General features: G+C 41.8%; 1 protein-coding gene across 1 annotated transcript in view; it reads left to right on the plus strand.

Moving 5' to 3' along the window:
* Positions 1-20,038, plus strand: part of CAP2 (cyclase associated actin cytoskeleton regulatory protein 2) — a 137,730-nt gene that overhangs the window by 110,662 nt on the left and 7,030 nt on the right. Inside the window, exons 8-11 of the mRNA XM_025443898.3 lie at positions 14,413-14,602; positions 15,465-15,640; positions 16,705-16,828; positions 16,926-17,008. Coding sequence (XP_025299683.1) covers positions 14,413-14,602; positions 15,465-15,640; positions 16,705-16,828; positions 16,926-17,008 — 573 coding nt within the window. The remainder of the gene's footprint in view (positions 1-14,412; positions 14,603-15,464; positions 15,641-16,704; positions 16,829-16,925; positions 17,009-20,038) is intronic.

The raw sequence follows: 20,038 nt of genomic DNA on the forward strand, positions 1-20,038 counted from the left end.
TCAGCCTGTTTCTCGGCGTAAAGGCCAAATGCCCCTTAACAAAGCACACGTGTAACAGTTTGCTGTGAGCAAATTAAAAGTCAGCCAGAGGGTATTCTGACATATAAATAATGTAGGTCCTGTAGCACATCATGAAATATGTATGTCTTGTAGGTTTTCCTGTCTTCTGGCCTCTCTGGCTCCCTCTTGATTCTTACAGTAGAAAACTGTTCTCCATGTTTTATCTCCAAATTTTCATTTAGAACTTGTAGCAAACCTGTGCCTTAACGGTTTAGTGATCAAAGTGAGTCAGCAGAGCCTTAGATGGTGTGTCGCTGGTCTGGATCACAAAGCTCCTTGATCTCTGCCATGGGGCCACAGGCGATGGAGAGTGGCTCTCTCTAATATACCTGACCGCAGCTGTGTTCTGTCCACTTAATTGTCCCTGGGTTTTTAGCTCCCTTTTGGGGCTTTGGGCAGCCCATTACTCTTGTGCTCCTATGGAAAAGATCCAGGCTGCGCAGAGGGAATTAGGAGTACCATTGACCAACAGAGTCGTTCCAAATGCACAGATCGTAAAGTAAGCTTGGAATTGGCTTTGAACAGCCTGAAAGAAACTAGTGATTAAACAAACATAGCTGAAGCACCCACCATGCATCAGGTTCTGGGCAAGGTGCCGAGAATGCAGAAATGGATGCAAGACACAGTCGACACTGTTCCTGTGTCCTGAGACTCCCAGTCTGGCTGAGGAAGGTAGAAACAAATACAGCGTGACACACCAGTATGCTGCTAGAAGTGAACACAAAGCAGGATGCTTACAGAACATGGGAGGGACACACAATTCTGCAGGGCAGTGTGGTGCTTGGGCCAGCAACAGTCTGGAACTTGTTCGAAATGCAGAATCCAGGCTCCACTCCAGACCTGCTGAATCAGAACCTGCATTTTTAACAAGCTTTCCTCAGGTGGGTCTTTTTTTAAAGATTTTATTTATTTATTCATGAGAAAGGCAGAGAGATAGGCAGAAGGAGAAGCAGGCTCCCTATGGGGAGCCTGATATGGGACATAATCCAAGGTCCTGGGATCATGACCTGAGCCAAAGGCACAGGAGGCTCAACCACTGAGCCACCCAGGTGCCCTTCCCCAGGTGATTTATATGCATATTAAATTTTGGAAAACATTGCTCTAGTATATTCAAGTTGGACCAAAGGAGTCCAACTTGAGGGAGACTCGGGGGAGATCTCTAATTTTTACTCATTCATTTATTTAACAATTCATTTACTTAATAGCCATTTATTGGCTACCTACCATGTACAAGGCACACAGCAGACATTCTATTTATGCTACAGCAGCAGTTTTTAATTATGATGCAAAAATAAATAACAATAATATAAGGCTATGTTGGAAAATAAGCCTTGCTAATTAGACTTCCTGGGTGAGCAGAAAGGGCCATAAAGAAGCTGACATTTGATTTGGGTCTTGAAGGATGAGTAGGAGTTCATAGAGCCCTACATAGACAGTAAAGGAAGGGGCAATTCTTCGCAGGGAATTCGGTGCATCTACATAGGTCATAAACAAAGTACTTTGAGAGAAAATCTGTTACTTTTGCAGAGCTGAACATGGCAAGAGATGGGGCCAGGTGGTGCAATCTGTCTGTATGTCTTACCCTATAAAGATGATCCATATGTGATGTGCAGGGTTTCTTTCCTTCACCATAGGTTTTTGAGCAAAAAGCAAGCATACTGTGGATGGTAATTTAGGAGGTGTGCAAGGTAGACAGGAAAGAGAGGAGATTAGAAGCCCTGATCCATGTTGGGAAGCTTTAGTGGATGTCTGGGGCTGGGGCAATTACTATGTGATCTGGAAGGTGAGGGTGGAAATGCAAAGAAAGAGATGGAGTGGACACCAAGTTGAAGGCAAAGGGTGGAGGGGAGAGAGAGAGAGAGAATTATATCAAACCTAAACACCTAATTTCCAATCTGGAGATCTGAGAGAATCACAGTACAAACAGGGAAATCCACAAGAGGACGCAGTAGAGGAACAAGACAACCTTGGCAGGAGGCCTTCACCATGCTGTGTTTGGGATGCAGGTGAGACGTTCTGCATGGAGAGGTGTTGCAGGCAGGTGAAGTCACCAACTGGGAGGCCTAGGGATCACAATTAAATGAATCCAGAGACCAAAAAAAAAAGAGGGGGGGCATGATGGAAGAGGAAACCCTAGGGGGCAGCGTTGTCTGGAAAATGGAGTCAATAGGTCAAGGAGACAAGGAAGAAAGGAGGAGGAGAAAACCCGAGAGTCCAGGGTCTCCAAACTCAAAGAAGGATGCCGCCATCACTGTGACAATGTGGAAGAGTAAGGACTGGGAAAAGGCTGCCACCATCACCTTATTGGTGGCCTTGATTTTATTATTTTGTTGAAGTGTCGTTGACATACAGTACTATGTTGGTTTACAACACAGTGATGATTCAGCATTTATGTACTTTACAAAGTGATCACTGCCATGTCTAGTGACCGTCGGCCACCACACACAGTGACTACATTCTTGACCATATTCCCAATGCTGTGCTTTTCATTCCCATGACTTGTTTTGTAACTGGAAGCCTGTACCTCCGAGTCTCCTTCACGTGTTCTGGTCATCTTGCCCCTGTACCCATCAATCTGTTCTCTGTATTTATTATTTTATTTTATTATTTTTTTGTTCTCTGTATTTATGAGTCTGTTCCTGCTGTTTAGTTTGTTCATTTGGTTGTGGTTTGTTTTTGTTTTTTTTTTTTTTTTTGGATTCCACGTGTGAGTGAAATCATGTGGTATTTGTCTTTCTCTGACTTATTTCATGTAGTATAATATAATCTAGGGCCACCCATGGCAAGCTCTCATTTTTGGTATGGCTCAGTAATATTCTTCCGTGTGTGTGTGTGTGTGTGTGTGTACATCACACCTTCTTTATCCACTCATCTGCCAGCGGACATTTAGGTTGTTTCCATATCTTGGCTATTATAAAGAATGCTGCAGTAAATGCGAGACCTCTAGAAAGTAGCTTCTGAAAGATTGGAGGTAGATGTGATTTTGTAGAATGAAGGAGTATGATTGACTTTGTGTAATGATCCCTTGATCATTTATAGATCAGTTGTCTGATTTAATAAGTTGTTGCTTTTAGCTTCAATTTCTGCCTTTTGAAGCTTGTGGATAATTTGATGGTTTTATTTGTACTTGAGTTATATCTTCGGTAGAGTAAGTATAGGTCAAAAATAAATATCTACAGGGGCACCTGGTGGTTCAGTCAGGTGAGTGTCCGACTCTTGATCTTAGCTCAGGTCTTTTTTTTTTTTATATAATTCTTTTTTTTTTTTATTTTTTATGATAGTCACACACACAGAGAGAGAGAGATGCAGAGTCACAGGCAGAGGGAGAAGCAGGCTCCATGCACCAGGAGCCCGACGTGGGATTCGATCCTGGGTCTCCAGGATCGCGCCCTGGGCCAAAGGCAGGCGCCAAACCGCTGCATCACCCAGGGATCCCCTTAGCTCAGGTCTTGATCTCAGGGTGGTGAGTTCAAGCCCCGTATTGGTCTCCACGCGGGGTGTGGACTTTGCTTATATTAAAAAATTAAATAAATAAATAAATAAATAAATAAATAAATACAATTTCATACACAATAGTTTAGAGTTAGCTGCACTATGATGCTCTAAGTAAGCCTTTTATATTTAAAACTATGTTATCATTTCCTAAGTATCTTTGAGTTTTATTGGTGGCTGATAAAAATATATAACTTTTTTAGAGTTTTTAAATTTTTCTCTTCCTAAATCAAAAGATAAGTAGCTTTTAAAAAAGTGCCAACCTTAACAATCAACATTATTTTAGGAGGGCCGAGGTGGCTCAGTTGGATAAGTATCTGCCTTCAATTCAGGTCATGATCCCAGACTTCCTGATTACCTCTCCCTCTGCCCCTCCTTGCTCATGCTCACTGTCTCTCTCAAATGAATAAATAAAAAATCTCTATTTAAAATTTTTTTGTTTTATTTTTTAATTTAAAATCATTTAATTAACATATAATATATGATTGCTTTCAGAGGTAGACTTCAGTGATTCATCAGTCTTATATAACACCCAGTGCTCATCACATCATGTGCTCTCCTTAATGCCCATCACCCAGTTACCCCATCCCTCCACCTCCTCCCCTACAATGACCCTCAGTTTGTTTCTTTTTTTTTTTTTAAAGATTTTTTATTTATTTATTCATGATAGTCACAGAGGAGAGAGAGAGAGAGAGGCAGAGACACAGGCAGAGGGAGAAGCAGGCTCCATGCAGGGAGCCTGATGCCAGACTCGATCCCAGGACCTCGGGATCACGATCTGAGCTGAAGGCTCAACCACTGAGCCACCCAGGCGTCCCCTCCACAGTGCTCCTTAAAATTTGTTCTGCATTTATGATGCTTAGCACTTTCTACCTTATAAAGCAATTACTTACTCACTTCAGTAAATATTTATGAAGCACCTACCTTGTTTCAGGCACTGGGCTGCATGACTAGGAATAATAACATGAAAAATGAGGAGTGCTTCTGTGCTCGGGCTCATGACCAAATCTGAACGCACAGAAAGACAACTGCAGTATAACATGAACTATTCCAATGAGGAGGTTCCTAACAGATCCTTGTAATAGAGAAACAGGAAATCTGCTCTTGGGAGAGAAAACCTACAAAATGGAAAGACATGTGAGTTGAGCCTTGAAGGATAGACAAGGGTTTTTCAGATTGTAAATTGGGGAAGAGCCTTCCAGACGAAGGCACAGCCTGAACAAAGACATGAAGGCCTACAGCTGAGTGCCTGTTGTCTGGGAACACGGGAGTGTCTTCTCTCTCTTCTGGGGCTGGAAGCTCATGAAAGCAGAGACCTTTCCCCATTCTGCCTCGAATCTGCATCAGGGACTGGTACAGGTCCTTAAACACGATGCCCAATCCCCAATTGCATTTGCTAAGCTGAACACATTAATTTATAGTCACAGTTCTTCAGGATGAAATTCCCAGCCTGTTATTCTATTAGCTACAAATTGTGTTCATTGTTTAAGAGCCACATAAATAATATCTCTTTACTTCTTCTATCCGAGAGGGTGGTGACAGAAATGGACAATGCATTTTATTAGAGGCGGGGGAATATCGGGTCACAAACACCTCCCCTGCACCTGTCCCTTGCCACCTGCTCGCCACTAATTCCCAGCTGGTATAAACTAAGTAAATGCACGCTAATATTAGATGAAACCAGAAGAGTTTCTTAAGAAGGGATAGGAGGAAGGCACAGGTTGGATTCTGCAGGTAAAACAAGCCCTGCATGGGATGCAGCATAGAGCCCTGCCCGGACCAGTCTGTTGGTCTGGGTTGCTCCCCTGATGTGAGCTGAGCTCCCTACAGACCCTTTCCCAGACCTGAACACCAATTAAACTTTCCTGTGAATTTTAGAGCCTACCATTGAGACAAGTTTCTCTTCGTGTGTTTCCACTATAAAGCCAGGAGATGCTGATGCTTCTAATTTTTTTTTTTACTCTTTCTTAAGTAAATAATATATATATAACATAGAGCCAAATGTAAATCATCTTTGTAGCAGCTCTTATTTCCCTCCCCCAACCCCCAAGTATGGATAATTTAAGAAATACAATCGTTTCTTTAAGACCCTAACATCTGAAAGAAAAGCAAAATCTTTAATTCAGTGATAGTTCAGACTTAGGATTTGCTGGCCAGATGAAGTAGTTGTCCAGATAATTCAAGCCACATGTCACTCGTGGTCTTCCTATAACTATTGGCTCTCTATAGTTTGTCTCTTTGATGGGTATGCTCTGCTATCTTTAACTCTGGAAAATCTTCCCATGGAAAATTTTATCTTTTCTTTTTTTTTTTTTTTATGAGAAATTACATTTTCAAGCTGCCAGTGCTGGCAAACAAGGAGAAAAGACAATCTGGAAATCCCAGATTTGTTCCAGATAGCTGTAGCAAAGCAAGGGCAAACTAATAATTAAGGCTACTTATCAAGACAATGTATGCAAAAGAGCTGGATTACTTGGGCAAATTAGATTGTGCTCAATAGATTCTTCTAGATTCTGCTGCTCTGAAGGCTTAATCTGCTTTCACCAAGCATTTCTACCTGGCACATTTAAAACAGAAATCACTACCTATGTTTTTTTGAAGGGACACATCCGGATATGTAAGTTGGGAGAACAACAAGCATAAAAACCATAAGTTACTGGTTTCCACAAACTAGTAATAGACTGTGCATGTTATTTCCAGGCTGTGTTCCAACTTAAAGCTGTTACTCCTTCTCTGAAAGGACTTTGTTGCTCTGTCTCTTTGTTATCTACTACCACAGCTCACATCTCTCCAGGTCATCAAATGAATGAAGAGAGATCATGTGATATTGGAAGGATGGACAGGATTGAAACCATCAGAAGTCATTGACAAAACCATGAGATGTATTTTCATGACTCTTGCTCTTGTATTTCTCAAGATGAGGGTGTTTGGAATCTTGCTTCTGAAGAAAAGTCAAAATGAGCTGTACATTTCCTTCATGATTATAGGACCATCTTAGTATTTCAGACCTAAAATTCAAGTAGTGTTTGGTTACCATAGATGAAATAGGAAATAGTCCCTAAATTGACTTTTTAAAAATTATTAATAAACATATGCTTAAAATATTATATGGCACTTCATTGTAGTATTTTTAACTGTTTTCTTGGAATGCCCACCAGAAACTTTGTTTTCATTGGCAGAAGAAGTCTCAAAATTATAGGAAGTGATAAAAATAAGAAAATAGAGGCGAAAGTCATAATTCCCTTTGGCTTCTACTTATGTTGTACAGGATGATCATCTGTTAGTTTATGTGCAATCCTTTTTCTTGATTATAGTTGTCTGCCAATAAAAGCGTGATATAAATATGAAAGTAAAATTCACAAGTACTTATAGAAATTGACAAATTTGGAAATGTATCAATTTCACTAAGTTCTTGATCAAAGTACATCTTGCAAAAAATAGAAAGAAATTAGTTTTGATTCTAAAATATAAACAAACCCTCAATCATGAATTTGTGAAGTATTTTTTTGCAACAAGAATGGTCTGACATGTGCATAGAAAGTCTTTAGTTCTGAAACTGATAGGTTTTTTGCAACAAGAATGGTCTGACATGTGCATAGAAAGTCTTTAGTTCTGAAACTGATAGTTTTTTCATTTAATCCCTTCCTCCTATTGTGGTATATGAGTGGCTTATCATCCTCGTATTTTATTTTTATTTTATTTTTAAAGATTTTATTTATATGAGCTCTCATATATTTATATGAGAGAGCACACATGTGCACGAGGCTATTTATCAAGACAATTTATGCAAAAGAGCCGGATTACTTGGGCAAATTAGGTTGTGCTCAATAGATTCTTCTGGACTCTGCTGCTCTGAAGGCTTAGTCTGCTTTCACCAAGCATTTCTACCTGGCATGTGTAAAACAGAAATCATCACCTATGTGGGAGAGTGGGGCAGAGGAAGAAGCAGACTCCCCACTGAGCAGGGAGCCAGATGCAGGGCTCAATCCCAAGACCTCAAGATCATGACCTGAGCAGAAGGGAGACACTTAGCCAACTGAGCCACCCAGGTCCCCATCACCTTCGAATTTTATGTGCCATATTGGGCAAATGAACAAACAGCATTTGACCAAAATTTCAGTTGTAGAACATTGTGAATTCCTGCAGCTATAGCATGTTAATTTAAGTGTATTTGTGATTAAAATGGCTTTACAATTTTTAAGCTTCTTCTGAAGTGTGTAATTAGGCACATGCAAGTTGCCATTGGACCAGGAGGTCATTAACTGTAAGCCGGGGATGGATGGGTCAGCTTGGCTCTGAGGTGGGCAAACTAGAGGGAGAATGAGACTAAGAATCAGAAGGCAGCCATCTGTGTGTGTGTGTGTGTGTGTGTGTGTGTGTGTGTGTGTGTGAAGGGGAGCTAGGGTGGTGGCCATAAGGGAGGATGGCTGATGGGGGACCCATTAAGTAGTACCTACTGTATGTCCGATGTTTCATTTTGTAGCTTCATCTGTGATCTTCACAAATACTTGGCCAAACAGGTGGCTCAAATGATAACTATCTCTAAGCTAGTGTCATAGGGGAAATATTGTAACAAAAGCTGTGCACTGTATGGGACACAATCCACCAGTTCCAAGAAGCTGTGTGCATGCTATCTTTATTTTCCAGGTCTCTGCTTTTTTAAAAATTGGTAAAAACACAGGCTAAGATGTAGGTTGGCTGACCTATTCTTAAAGGTGGGTGTTGGGATCCCTGGGTGGTGCAGCGGTTTGGCGCCTGCCTTTGGCCCAGGGCGCGATCCTGGAGACCCGGGATCCAGTCCCACATCGGGCTCCCGGTGCATGGAGCCTGCTTCTCCCTCTGCCTATGTCTCTGCCTCTCTCTCTCTCTCTCTGTGTGTGACTATCATAAATAAATAAAAATTTATATAAAAAAAGGTGGGTGTTATCCACCTTAATGTTATCTGTGTGTACATTTCTCCCTCAGTGGCTCCCTTTATGGGACCTCTGTCCTCTACCAAGCATTCAGTTTTACAGCCCAGGCATAGACCCCAACCGCCCTTCTCTGGTTCCACTAACCCCACTCCTCCTGACGAGAGCTGGTCATGCCCTCCTTTGTGCCTGCCCACGTGTTACACATGGCACATGATCAAACTGCATATGGGATTACATATCTGTGCACGTGATACTCCTCCTAGATTACAAGCTTTTTAACAAACAGGATGCATGCTGACTTCTTTACCGAATACCCAGTTCCTTGCAAGGAGGTACTCAGTAAATGTTTGCTGAATGGACTGACAAATGAGCGTACTCAATCCTAATTCCTTTTCAATCTATCTGTTTAAGAGTTAGGTTCTGTTGAGACCAAATCATCTGCTACCCTTAATGTTGGCTTTGAAAAATTTTAGAATTTAACATGTAAAAGTTGAACATTTACAAACAAATTTATTATTTTCATTTATTTGTTTATTTTTTAAGATTTTATTTATTTATTTGAGAGAGCGACCATGAGCAGGGTGGAGGGGTATGGAGAGAGGAGAGAAGCAGGCTCCCGCTGAGCAAGGAGCCCAGTGTAGGGCTCAATCCCAAGACTCTGGGATCATGGCCTGAGCTGAAGGCAGACACTTAACTGACTGAGCCACCCAGGCGCCCCTAAACAAATCAATTACTGAGCAGAAAAATCTTAGATGGAAATAGAGACAGAGAGAGAGATGATAGATATTTTTGTTTAAGGAGCTGTGTTTCACTTTGCTTAATTTGTCACAAAAATACAAAATCTTTATCTAAAAGTACCCCCATTGACTCACTTTCTACAAGTTCAACAAACTGGATAATCGGAGTCTTTCTTGTAAATCCTTTAGATCCAAAGCTAGACTATATATACCCTAACTGGATAACCACGGCAATGGTGGTTGTCTTTGGGGAAGAAGCATGTTCTTAATGACATCCACAATTGCACCAGCAAAACAATGAGGTTTCGTTTATGAACCGGAAGTAGTTCCTTCTTCAGAATAAAATCTAAATTCTAAAGTAATAAAATGATTAGTAATTAATTCAAGTAACATTTAATGAAAAAATTATGTGCCTATTAGGACATAGCTATATTACATGTAACATAGTTATATAATTATATATATATAGCATATATAACTGCAATATTATAAGCATTTCACATGCCACATAAAATGATTTCATTATTTTATAGTTCATATATTTAAAATCAGAGGAGACAGCTGTTCCCAGGACAGTTGAAATTAATGAGGAGGAAGAGATATGCAGATGTTTTTAAAAGTCCATCCCCCACAAAAGCATATAATCAAACATCTGCTCAAAATTAATCTTAATAGCTCCCAAATGCAGCATTTCTAGATTTTCTGCTGTGCTCTTGCTGCAACATAGGTGAATTTTTTCACCTTGAATGTGGCCATTTAAAGTCATAAATATGCTGCTTTACTTTTTTTTAAAGTTGCAAGCCATTGTTAACAATGACTTGAGTAAAACGTGTTTTTCAGTTGTTTCCAGTCTGAGGCTCTAAGTATATTTGAGACTTGTTTCATCAACATATAAAAGTACTACTTTTTCTTTTTAAAAGATTTTACTTATTTGAGAGAGAGACAGTGAGAGAGAGCAAGCACATGTCACGAGTGGAGAGAGGGACAGAAGGAGAGAGAGAATTTCAAGCAGACTTCCCGCTGAGCACTGAGCCTGACTCAGGGCTCCAGCTCACCACCTTGAGGTCACAACCTGAGCTGAAATCAAGAGTCGGATGCTTAACCAACTGAGTCGCCCAGGCACTCCATCAAAGTAGTATTTTTGAAACACATTTGTGTGTGGTGGGGTCACTGCTGCTTACTGAGGTCAACCTTTGTCCCTGCAGGTCTGTTTCTGTCCTCACCTTTACCTTCCAGTCTGTGTGAGCTTGTGCAAGTCACGTGATCTCAGAATCCTATAGGTCCTGAGCATTTAGATGTGTGATTCTTCACTAGAGAGACAAAATTAAAATACTTATTAGGGTAAAACGCACTGAAAATTTTTTTTTTAATAAAGGAAAAGGTTCTTTTAGAAGGACTAGGAATAAAAAAAATTAAAAAAATTAAAAAAAAGAAGGACTAGGAATATTCAGATAATTTGCAAGTAAATGACATCTTTTATTAAATGTCTTTATTTTATTTATTTATTTATTTACTTACTTACTCATGTTAAGTAGGTTCCATGCTCTCACAACCCTGAGATCATGAACTGAGCTGAAGGCAGACACTTAACCACTGAGCCACCCAGACACCCCAGATGTCTTTATTTCAATCTGCATGGGCACATCTGACCCCATACCCCCTGTCCTGAGAAATGAATGCTATCTGCAGGCATTAAATTCCATCCCCTGTGACCCTTGCAGGGTCCTGGAGCAGGCACGTTTGGTCCAGAGGCTCTTCTCAGCCTTGTTTGGCATCTCCAGGCAAGCTTCCCCAGTTGGGAGTCATCCTTCTCTATCCCTGCAGTGACCCGGCTCATAGTATGACCTATGTCCTCTTCCTGTACTCTTTTCTCCTCTGTGCTCTGCTTCCCACATGGCCTCCATCCCAAGGACAGTATAGGATGTTGGACATCACTCAACAGGCAGTGGAGGCTATAGGCCCTGATCTGATCCACTGCTTCTCACTCAGTCTAGACAATCTGATGTGTTATCTCTAAAAGGAAATCACACCAAGGGGCAAGGCCCTTGAATATCTGATCCCCAGAGGGGAGTCAGGTCCCCATCCCAGAAAAACTTAAACACTAGGCAAAGAACCAAGATTAGGTGCAAATTCCCATTACTGGTACCAGTAAAGACTCAGGAATAAGAGGCCAGTGTCTCAAACGAAGGGCCTAGAGTCAACAAACCAGCACCAAGGGTGACTTGATGCTGAGGTGCGGGTTTCAACACCCAAGACTTCCTATGTCTCTGTAGGATATAGGGGTCGTGTTTCCAGAGTTGAATGGGGCATTAGAGGAGTAGACCAAGGCAGAGTGGAGATAAAAATTAAGCCAGTTATGACACCATCTCCCCATACTTCCACCGTGTATATTTGAGCCAAAGGCCCAAGAACAACACTATGTACATATGTGTTGAGGTAGCCTGTATCTCTGGTTCTACAATTATACTCGTGACTATTTTTTTTAAGCCTGAATATAATATACAGGATTTCACTGAAGAAGACTTTGGAATCAAGCAGATATGTGCTCTAATTACGTCTCTGCTATTTACTATTGGGTCAGTCTTTCTCATTTCCTGCTTTGTTTTCTGTAAGGAGGGATTTCAAGATGGTCCTAGTAATAATATTATGAGTACTAAGATTAATCTCAGCACGGAATAGCATGGAATGATTCTTCCCAAACTTGTCTGCATATTGGAATCACCTAGGAAGCTTCAAAAAATACAGATGCCCATGTCTCCCCTCCCTAGACCACGTTTCTGTGAGGGCTGGGCTTTCAAATTTCTAACAGATCCCCAAATAATGCTAATGTTCACACATGTTTGGGAACGCCCGGCATCAAGCCTGTCCTATGCTGAACATTAAATGTCTGTTAAATGAATAGAGACAATCAGTATCTGGCACACACTAGATTTTCCAGAATTCTTGGCTCCCCCTCTTTCTACTGGGATGTCTGAAGATTAGTGCTGGGCTGTGAATCCAGTGGGATGTGAGAATGCAGAATGCTCTGGTACCATGCGCTGTGATATCCCAGAGGAGAAGAGGAGGAAGAGACAAAGACAGGTTGTGCTACAAGGGACAGCCCCCAGAGTCCTGCCAAGGGAATGTCTAACACGTTTGCTTTTGAGTATGTTGTCTGCAGGAAAGTGCCCGAGTGCTCCCTGTCAGGTCCCCTTGGAAACCAGAGCCTAGTTTTGTGCTTTCAGTGGGGCTGATACAGCAATGAGCCAGAAGCTACGAAGAATAAGTGGAGGGTTTCAGCTGGTCCTGAGTTCTCTTCGTTTTTGGCTTCTATATTCAACCATTGTTGTAAATCCTTTGTGTGGTGTCCCTGGGTCAGCCGTCTGAAGGTATCAAAATTCCAAAAAGTTGGTTTCAGTGTCCTCTAATGGCTCTTGGAGAGAGAGTGAATTCTGAGAGCTGGGCACCACCTAAATCATTCTAAGATATGGAAGCCAGGATCCTCTCTCCTTTCCACAAAACTAGAAAGCTACAGTATCTGGGAGGTGAGGAAAGGTCTGGCCCTTCACTCCTTGTATGAGTTATTATGTGCTTATGAGTAAAACTAATACTTGAGGACTCTCAGCATCTGGAACTGAGCACTGAAATATTGTTGCATGCCCAAGGCTTATATGATATGCTACTTATGATTCAGAGCAAATTCTCTAATTTCACCCCAGCAACAGAACAGTAAACATTTAAGATACTAAAAAAAAAAAAAAAAAAAAAATTGGCCAGTCTCAAGAATTGAGTGATCCTGAGGTCATGGGATCGAGCCCTGTGTCAGGCTCCACACTCAGCGGGGAGTCTGCTTGAGATTTTCCCTCTCCCTCTGCCCCTCCCCTCACTCTTGTGCAATCTTTCTCTCTCTTTCTCTCTCTCTCTCTCTCTCTGTTCTCTCAAATAAATAAATAAATCTTTTAAAAATTAAAAAAAAGAAGACATTTGACCCACTGAGACACTCAAGCACTCCTAATTTTCTTGACTGTTTTTTTTCATTGATCTAACTTATAATTCCTTATCATAGGTATACATTTCTACTTCAAGTTTAAAAGTAAAATAGCGTATCACCCAAGTTTGTGGCATATGTGTATTTCTATCCTGCTAGTTTTAAGTTCTGTGAGAACACCATCTGTTGAGGGGGGTGGGGGGTGGTCCTCTCAAAACATTTGAAACAAATTCCTCTACTGCCAGCATCTTTTACTGTCATGTGGATTTGCTAGAACTTCATAGTGAAAGCAGTATTTGAATTTCACGGAGCACCTGGGTGGCTCAGTTGGTTGAACGTCTGGTTCTTGGTTTTGGCTCAGGTCGTGATCTCAGGGTGGTAGGATCAAGTCCTACTCAGTGCAGATTCTGCTGGAGATTCTCTCCCTCTGGCTCTCACCCTGCTGGTGCTCACCTTCTCTCTCTCTCAAATAAATTAAAAAAATATTTTAAAAACACTTGAATTTCACATAGCAGCAAAAATAAAAGTAAGCATATCTTGCTTAGAAAGGATTCAGTTTTTTGTCAGTTCACTATCAGCATTAGATGAATGAAACCATCCGATGGGTCCTGGACCCCCATCGCTTGCAGATGTGATGGGCATCCAGGTCATACAAGGCCCTTGCTTGGAGGTCAGATTAAAGACCTAGTCTTAATTAGACTGCATACTTAAAAAGTGAGTTCCAGAGAAAGAGTTTCAGTATCTCTTTTTCGAGCTGCTCAAAAAGGTTCAAAAACCACCTAATAACCACTAAGTATTTTCCATGTTTCTCTCTCTCTCTCTTTCTCATTGGTGGTTCAATTCCCAGTGGCCAAAAAAAAGTCGAATCCTCTTATCAGTTGGACTACATTTTTCTTATGATTCTCAACTGGCCAAGGCTGGTTCAATTCAAGCTCTGAGCTTTGGACATGACCCTGTGAATACGGCTTTGTTTGCCTCTGAGTTAGCAGCATGAACACTGGGTGTGCAGTTTCCACCAGCAGGGCTGTAGAGATGGGTCATGCTCCATTCCCAAGGTGGGTCCCTGCCTCAGTCCCAGGGCTCCCAGACCTGTGATACACACATATGCCCTCTCACTGCCTGCTGTGAGTCTCAAACCCCACTTCCTCATTGGCAACAGGTTCAGAGAGACATTGGCAAAATCCTCAGCCTCAGTGAGGGCATCAGCCTGAAGGCAATGCTTTCCATCTTTTCTCTCCCACAGGGTCCAGTAGCATCAACTGCATCAGCATTGTCTGTCCTCTCCCCTGGGCCCGGCCTTCCTCCACCCCCTCCTCCTCCACCTCCTCCAGGACCACCTCCATTCTTTGAGAATGAAGGCAGAAGAGAGGAGTCCTCCCCTTCACGCTCAGCTCTATTTGCCCAGCTTAACCAAGGAGAAGAAATTACGAAAGGTGAGAAAACCAGACCTTGATGCCATCTCCCTCTGACTGCTGGCACACAGATCCCCCAGAGCCCACAGTGATGGATGGACATCATTCCAAGCCTCTGATGCTTCAGCACCATCTACAACCAAGGCATTAAGAATGAGTGAAATATCATACCTCTGTCTTCAAGCAGTGTACAGGCCTGCTAAATAATTATATCATTGAAGTATTTTTGTCCTCACCATAAACGGCTTTTTTTTAAACAGTTAAAATATATCAGGATGTACATGGATTCTAAACAATAAGGTTTGTGCAAATACATCTGTGCTTTACACAGGTGAAACGAGTTATGGTCTACTTGTCCCTGTGCACTGGGCTAGGAGCTAAGAGCCCCAAATTCAAAATTTTTCTCTGGCTCCAACTGCTGGGCTGTCCCCTCCATCTGCATAAGAAAGGAAAAGACTCATGACCCTAAAGTCGATTCTGTACTCTGACATACACTTGCTGGAAAGCCCTGTCCTTTGTCCTTTTAGGCTATGCCTGATGAATGATTTAGCCATGAGAAAAGAAGTAAATCATGGGGTCCTTTTTGGGCAGGTGGTTTGCTTTTTGTAGAATTCTTATCTATCATCTTATCTCCTTTCCTGCAGTATTAAGGCCAGTATTAAGGTTCCTCCAATTTAAGAAATGTTTACTGTGCTTCTAATGAACTTTACTTTTATAACATCTCAGACCCTGCCCGTTATTAACCTTGAGAGAACACCAAACTGTTATGAAAGTAACATTATCAAAATTTTTTGTGCTATTTACATCATGTTGAGCTAAGAAGTTAGGGACATTTCCCTTCGCACAAAGTACAAAGACACGTAGCTGTGTGCTACCTTCCCAGGGCTCCGGCATGTCACAGATGACCAGAAGACACACAAGAATCCCAGCCTACGGGCTCCAGGAGGACAAACACCATCTCCTACCAAAAGCCACACTCCAGGCTCCAGAGCTCCCCAGTCTCATCCTCCTCAGAAACATGCTCCTGTGTTGGAGTTGGAAGGAAAGAAGTGGAGAGTAGTAAGTGAAGCCCTTTAACCTTGATCCCCACCCCGCTCCCTTGAAATGACCAACCACTAAACCATGTACCAAGGTCTGGACGGTTTCTGAGTGAAGGGACAAAGGCACAAAGCCACTGGCTAGAGTAGAAACCAGGGCATTTCTGAACACTTAACGTTTGTTTGTTTTTCACTATTTTTCCTGCATCATTTTTTTAACGTTTTTAAAACTTTTTTTAATTATGGTAAAATCACATGATATAAAATTTACCGTCTTACCATTGATGTGGATGTAGCGACTCAGACATTGAGTGCATTCATGTTGCTAAGCAGCCGTCAGCCCATCCATCTGCAGAACTCCATCCTGCTTGTAAAACTGCAACCCTGTGCCTGGTTCCCCCCTCACCTCAGCTCCAGCAACCACCTTTCTCCTTTCTATCTCTATTCGATGACTTTTTACGCAGACTTTTGATCTGTGCCCCATTCTGGTTGTCTGTAGGATATTCTATCCCACTGACAGAGGCACTAATGTCACCAGCGCTCCACCCAGTGCTGGCAACCGTTGTGGACAAGGGAGTGTGCATGAAAGTAGGGTACCTCATGCCAGTCTGGGGAGCTCTCCCAAAGGTGAAGGACCACAGACCCCAGGAAGGTTGTCTGGGGCTGAAAATACACTGGGGCTCACACGGCCACTATCACCAGCCTGTTTCCCCCACTCCTATCTGATGCAGCAGATTTTGCTGCAGTATTAAGGCCAGATTCAGGGTACCGACTCAACAGGAAGCTCCCACATCCCTGCTCCAGCCCCAACTCACCAACTCTGGGTACTTGATATCTGGTGGTTCACAAATGGACACTGACTGACCCCCTTCCAGGCAGTCGTTTCATCCATTCCCATCATTACAATAGGAGCAAGACCTGTGATTTGGTTGGTCTGTAAAAAAAAAAAAAAAAAAAGTGGTTTTGAAAGAACATATTGAAAAGCCGTAATTAATGTTGAACCCCATAGTAATTTCAGTATGCAATGGGATTCCCCATTCATTTGTATGCCTTTAGATTCAATATTTGTATTTGTTTTCATTTTAGGAGTACCAAGAGGGCAGGAATGACCTTGTGATTGCAGAGACGGAACTGAAACAAGTGGCTTACATTTTCAAATGCAACAAGTCTACTCTACAGATGAAAGGAAAAATAAATTCCATTACAATTGGTAGGGCAGCGCCGTGGCCCTGTAGTTACATGGTCAGTTGCTTGGCATCCACATGCTGTGTGTTTAATAAAGCTTTGCTTTGGTTTGGTTTTCCTAGACAACTGTAAGAAGTTTGGCCTTGTGTTTGACAACGTGGTAGGCATTGTGGAAGTGATCAATTCCAAGGATATTCAAATGCAGGTAAGTTGGCCTTTTCTTTCTTTTTCAAGATTTTGTGTATTTAGAGAGAAAGTGAGCAAGTGGGGGGAAGGGCAGAGAGAGAGAGAATCTGAAGCAGACACCACACTGAACAGGAGCCTGAAACGGGGGCTCAATCTCAGGACCCTGAGATCATGACCTGAGCCAGAACCAAGAGTCTGACACTCAATCAGTTGAGCCACCCAGGCACGCCCCACATAAGTGGCCTTTTGAGCCAGGCCCTTGGCCCCCTCTGCAGCTGCGCTCAACCATATACAGCTGCCTGCTTGGGGCTGGCCATGTCCACCCAGAGCACTCCTATTCTATTCCCTTTCCTTCAGACACAGCTCTGTCATCACCTCCTCTCTTGGACAGTGTTAATTCCTCTTTTTCAATCTCTTACAACACAGCCTGTCCCATCTTGCCCTGCAATCAGCTGTTTACCCTGCCTGATTCAGGGGCACATAATTGATCTTTACAGCAGCAGAAACTGGCACAGCACCTGCACGGAGTCGGTGTCTAATAATGTTTGGTGAGGTAGTGATTGGGAGGAAACCACTAATGAATGAACACAAATACTAAAAGATTCTTCCAGCCTAATAGCACCATCCCAAAGAGAATTTTCTTTGCTCAGGAAGCACTGGTTCTGAGTAGGAGGAAGAATTTTTCTGAAGAGTCCGTGAGATAATCAGATGAACAACCTGGAAAGTAAGATTGAAACTGAATTTGCAGACTAAAAGAAAACATGCCCTCCTTCTGTAAATTTTGATTTAACCCAATGGGATTTTACGATACGCCACAAGTTAAAGGACCTCTTGCCTTTAGCCAGCTACAACTCCCACCTTTGATTACACTCTCCTCATAATGTTTTTTTTAAGATATTATTTTTAAGTAATCTCTACACCGAACTTGGGGCTCAAACTCACAACCCCGAGATCCAGAGTCACGTGCTGTACCCACTGAGTTAGCCAGGCACTGCTCTCTTCATATTGTTAATTAGCCCCTTATGATCTGATGTTTCCTGATAACATTTGTTAAAGTTGGATTCTGGTTTTATAGGTCCTTCGCTCTTGTTTTACTGGGCTTTTTACTGCTGTCACTTTCAATAAGAGTACATTCAAATGGACATTTTACATTTAACTCACCGCTATTTAAGATGTTGGTTTTATGTGTGTCCATTTAATGGAAAGAGCCCAGCTCTGGGCACCCCAAGCCCTGAACGTGAGCCCCAGCTCAGCCCTCACCTGTTGCATGCACTTGGGCAAGTTGGCTTCACCTCTGCCCTGAAACACAAGGGTAGCTGAGAGATTCTAAGTCCTCTACACCCCAATTCCAAATACTGTTGCCACATAGGCTCTGTGGGTACATGCGTCTCTTCCACATTCCAGTTCCATATAGTCTGCAGTGCATCTGTGTAAATCCCCTGCCCCTCCCTACCCATGCTGCTTCCGCTTCTTCATAAATTCCATTCCTGGATAGAGAACCACTCAGGAGAAAGCCACCAAGAAACTCCTCCCAGGCGTTTACTGTATTGTTGCCTTTGCCCTGTAAACAGGAAAACTTGACCATCCTCGGGTCACACTTGAGGGTTCTAAACTGTGAGTTCTATGCCCAGGGCAACTTAGCAATGAATCACTCGATCATTCATTTGCCAAATGTTTACTGAACATACTGTTCTCAGCTCTACAGATATCAGTAAGCAAACGAGACAAAAATCTTTGCCCTCATGAAGCTTGTATTCTATAATACCACCTCCCAAATTACCATTTCTGACAACCACATATTTCCATTTATTTAATAATGCTGTTCCTCCCTAAATATTGGGGTTATGTGGGGCATGCCAGGAGAGCATTTTTTATTGAAAATACATCACGTTCAAAATTAAAAACCCATTGAATTAAATATAAAACATGAAGCTATAGAAAAATAGAAGAAAACAGTTTTAAGTATTCATCACATTTTTGGAGGGGGAAATAATTCTAAATTGAGAAGTAGTAGAAATTATCAAAAAATGTCTACTTAAAAATTTTAAACTTCTGAATTCTAAACAAAAATAGTTACCATATAACCATTTTTAAAAGTGATCTAGAAAGATGGGTACCTGCGTGGCTCAGTTGGTTAAGCATCCGACCCTTGGTTTCAGCTTAGGTCATGAGATGGAACCTGCTTAAGATTCTCTCCCTCTCCCTCTGCCCCTCTTGCCTCTCCACTCTCTCTAAAAAAGAAGTAAAATAAATAATTTATTTATCTAAAATAATTTATTAATAATAAAATAACTGAGCAATACAGACCGATGACAGAATGACAGGCACTGTACCATGTGTCCCTTTATATAAAGATTGAAAACATGCAAACAAAACACACATGTTAAATATACTTGTGAGGACCTAAAACTAATACTACACTGTATGGTAACTAACTGGGGTTTAAATAAAAACTTAAAAAAAAAGAAACTATGCTTATGAGAGCTCCAGGTCACCTTGCTCCGGGAGAGATCTGGTGTGAGTGGTGCAAAACACTCACTTAGAACAAAATTCAGAAGATTGTTTTCATCGGAGGCAGCTGGTGGGGGGGGGGGGGGTGGCGTGAAGGAGGTGGTGCACGGTACAGAGGGGATTTCAACCATATGGTAAGATTATAGTCCTAAAAAGTATAAGCCAAAATGTTAAACTCTGATAAATGTTTGACATATATATATATATATATATATACACACACATATATGTGCATTTGTTATATTTTCTATGGTTTTTTGGTTGAAATATATCCTAATTTTTTGGAGATACGGGCATGTGTTCTAAAAATAATCTGGAAGGATGAACTATGGTTATCTGTCCAAGAGGGATTAAAAACTTGACAGGAGAGAGACACTTTATTGAATACTTCTCAAGCCTTTGGATGTTCAAACCAAGTGAATGTCATTACATATTTAAAACATCTAACACATTGTTTCAAAAGGGCCTGGGCACACTAGAGATCAGTGGTTGCCCCGGGGTGAGGCCAGGTATTGATTATAAACAGGCATTAGGGGTA

This window comes from Canis lupus, chromosome 35 (genome assembly GCF_003254725.2).
Source record: "Canis lupus dingo isolate Sandy chromosome 35, ASM325472v2, whole genome shotgun sequence".
In the NCBI taxonomy this organism is placed as follows: Eukaryota; Metazoa; Chordata; class Mammalia; order Carnivora; family Canidae; genus Canis; species Canis lupus.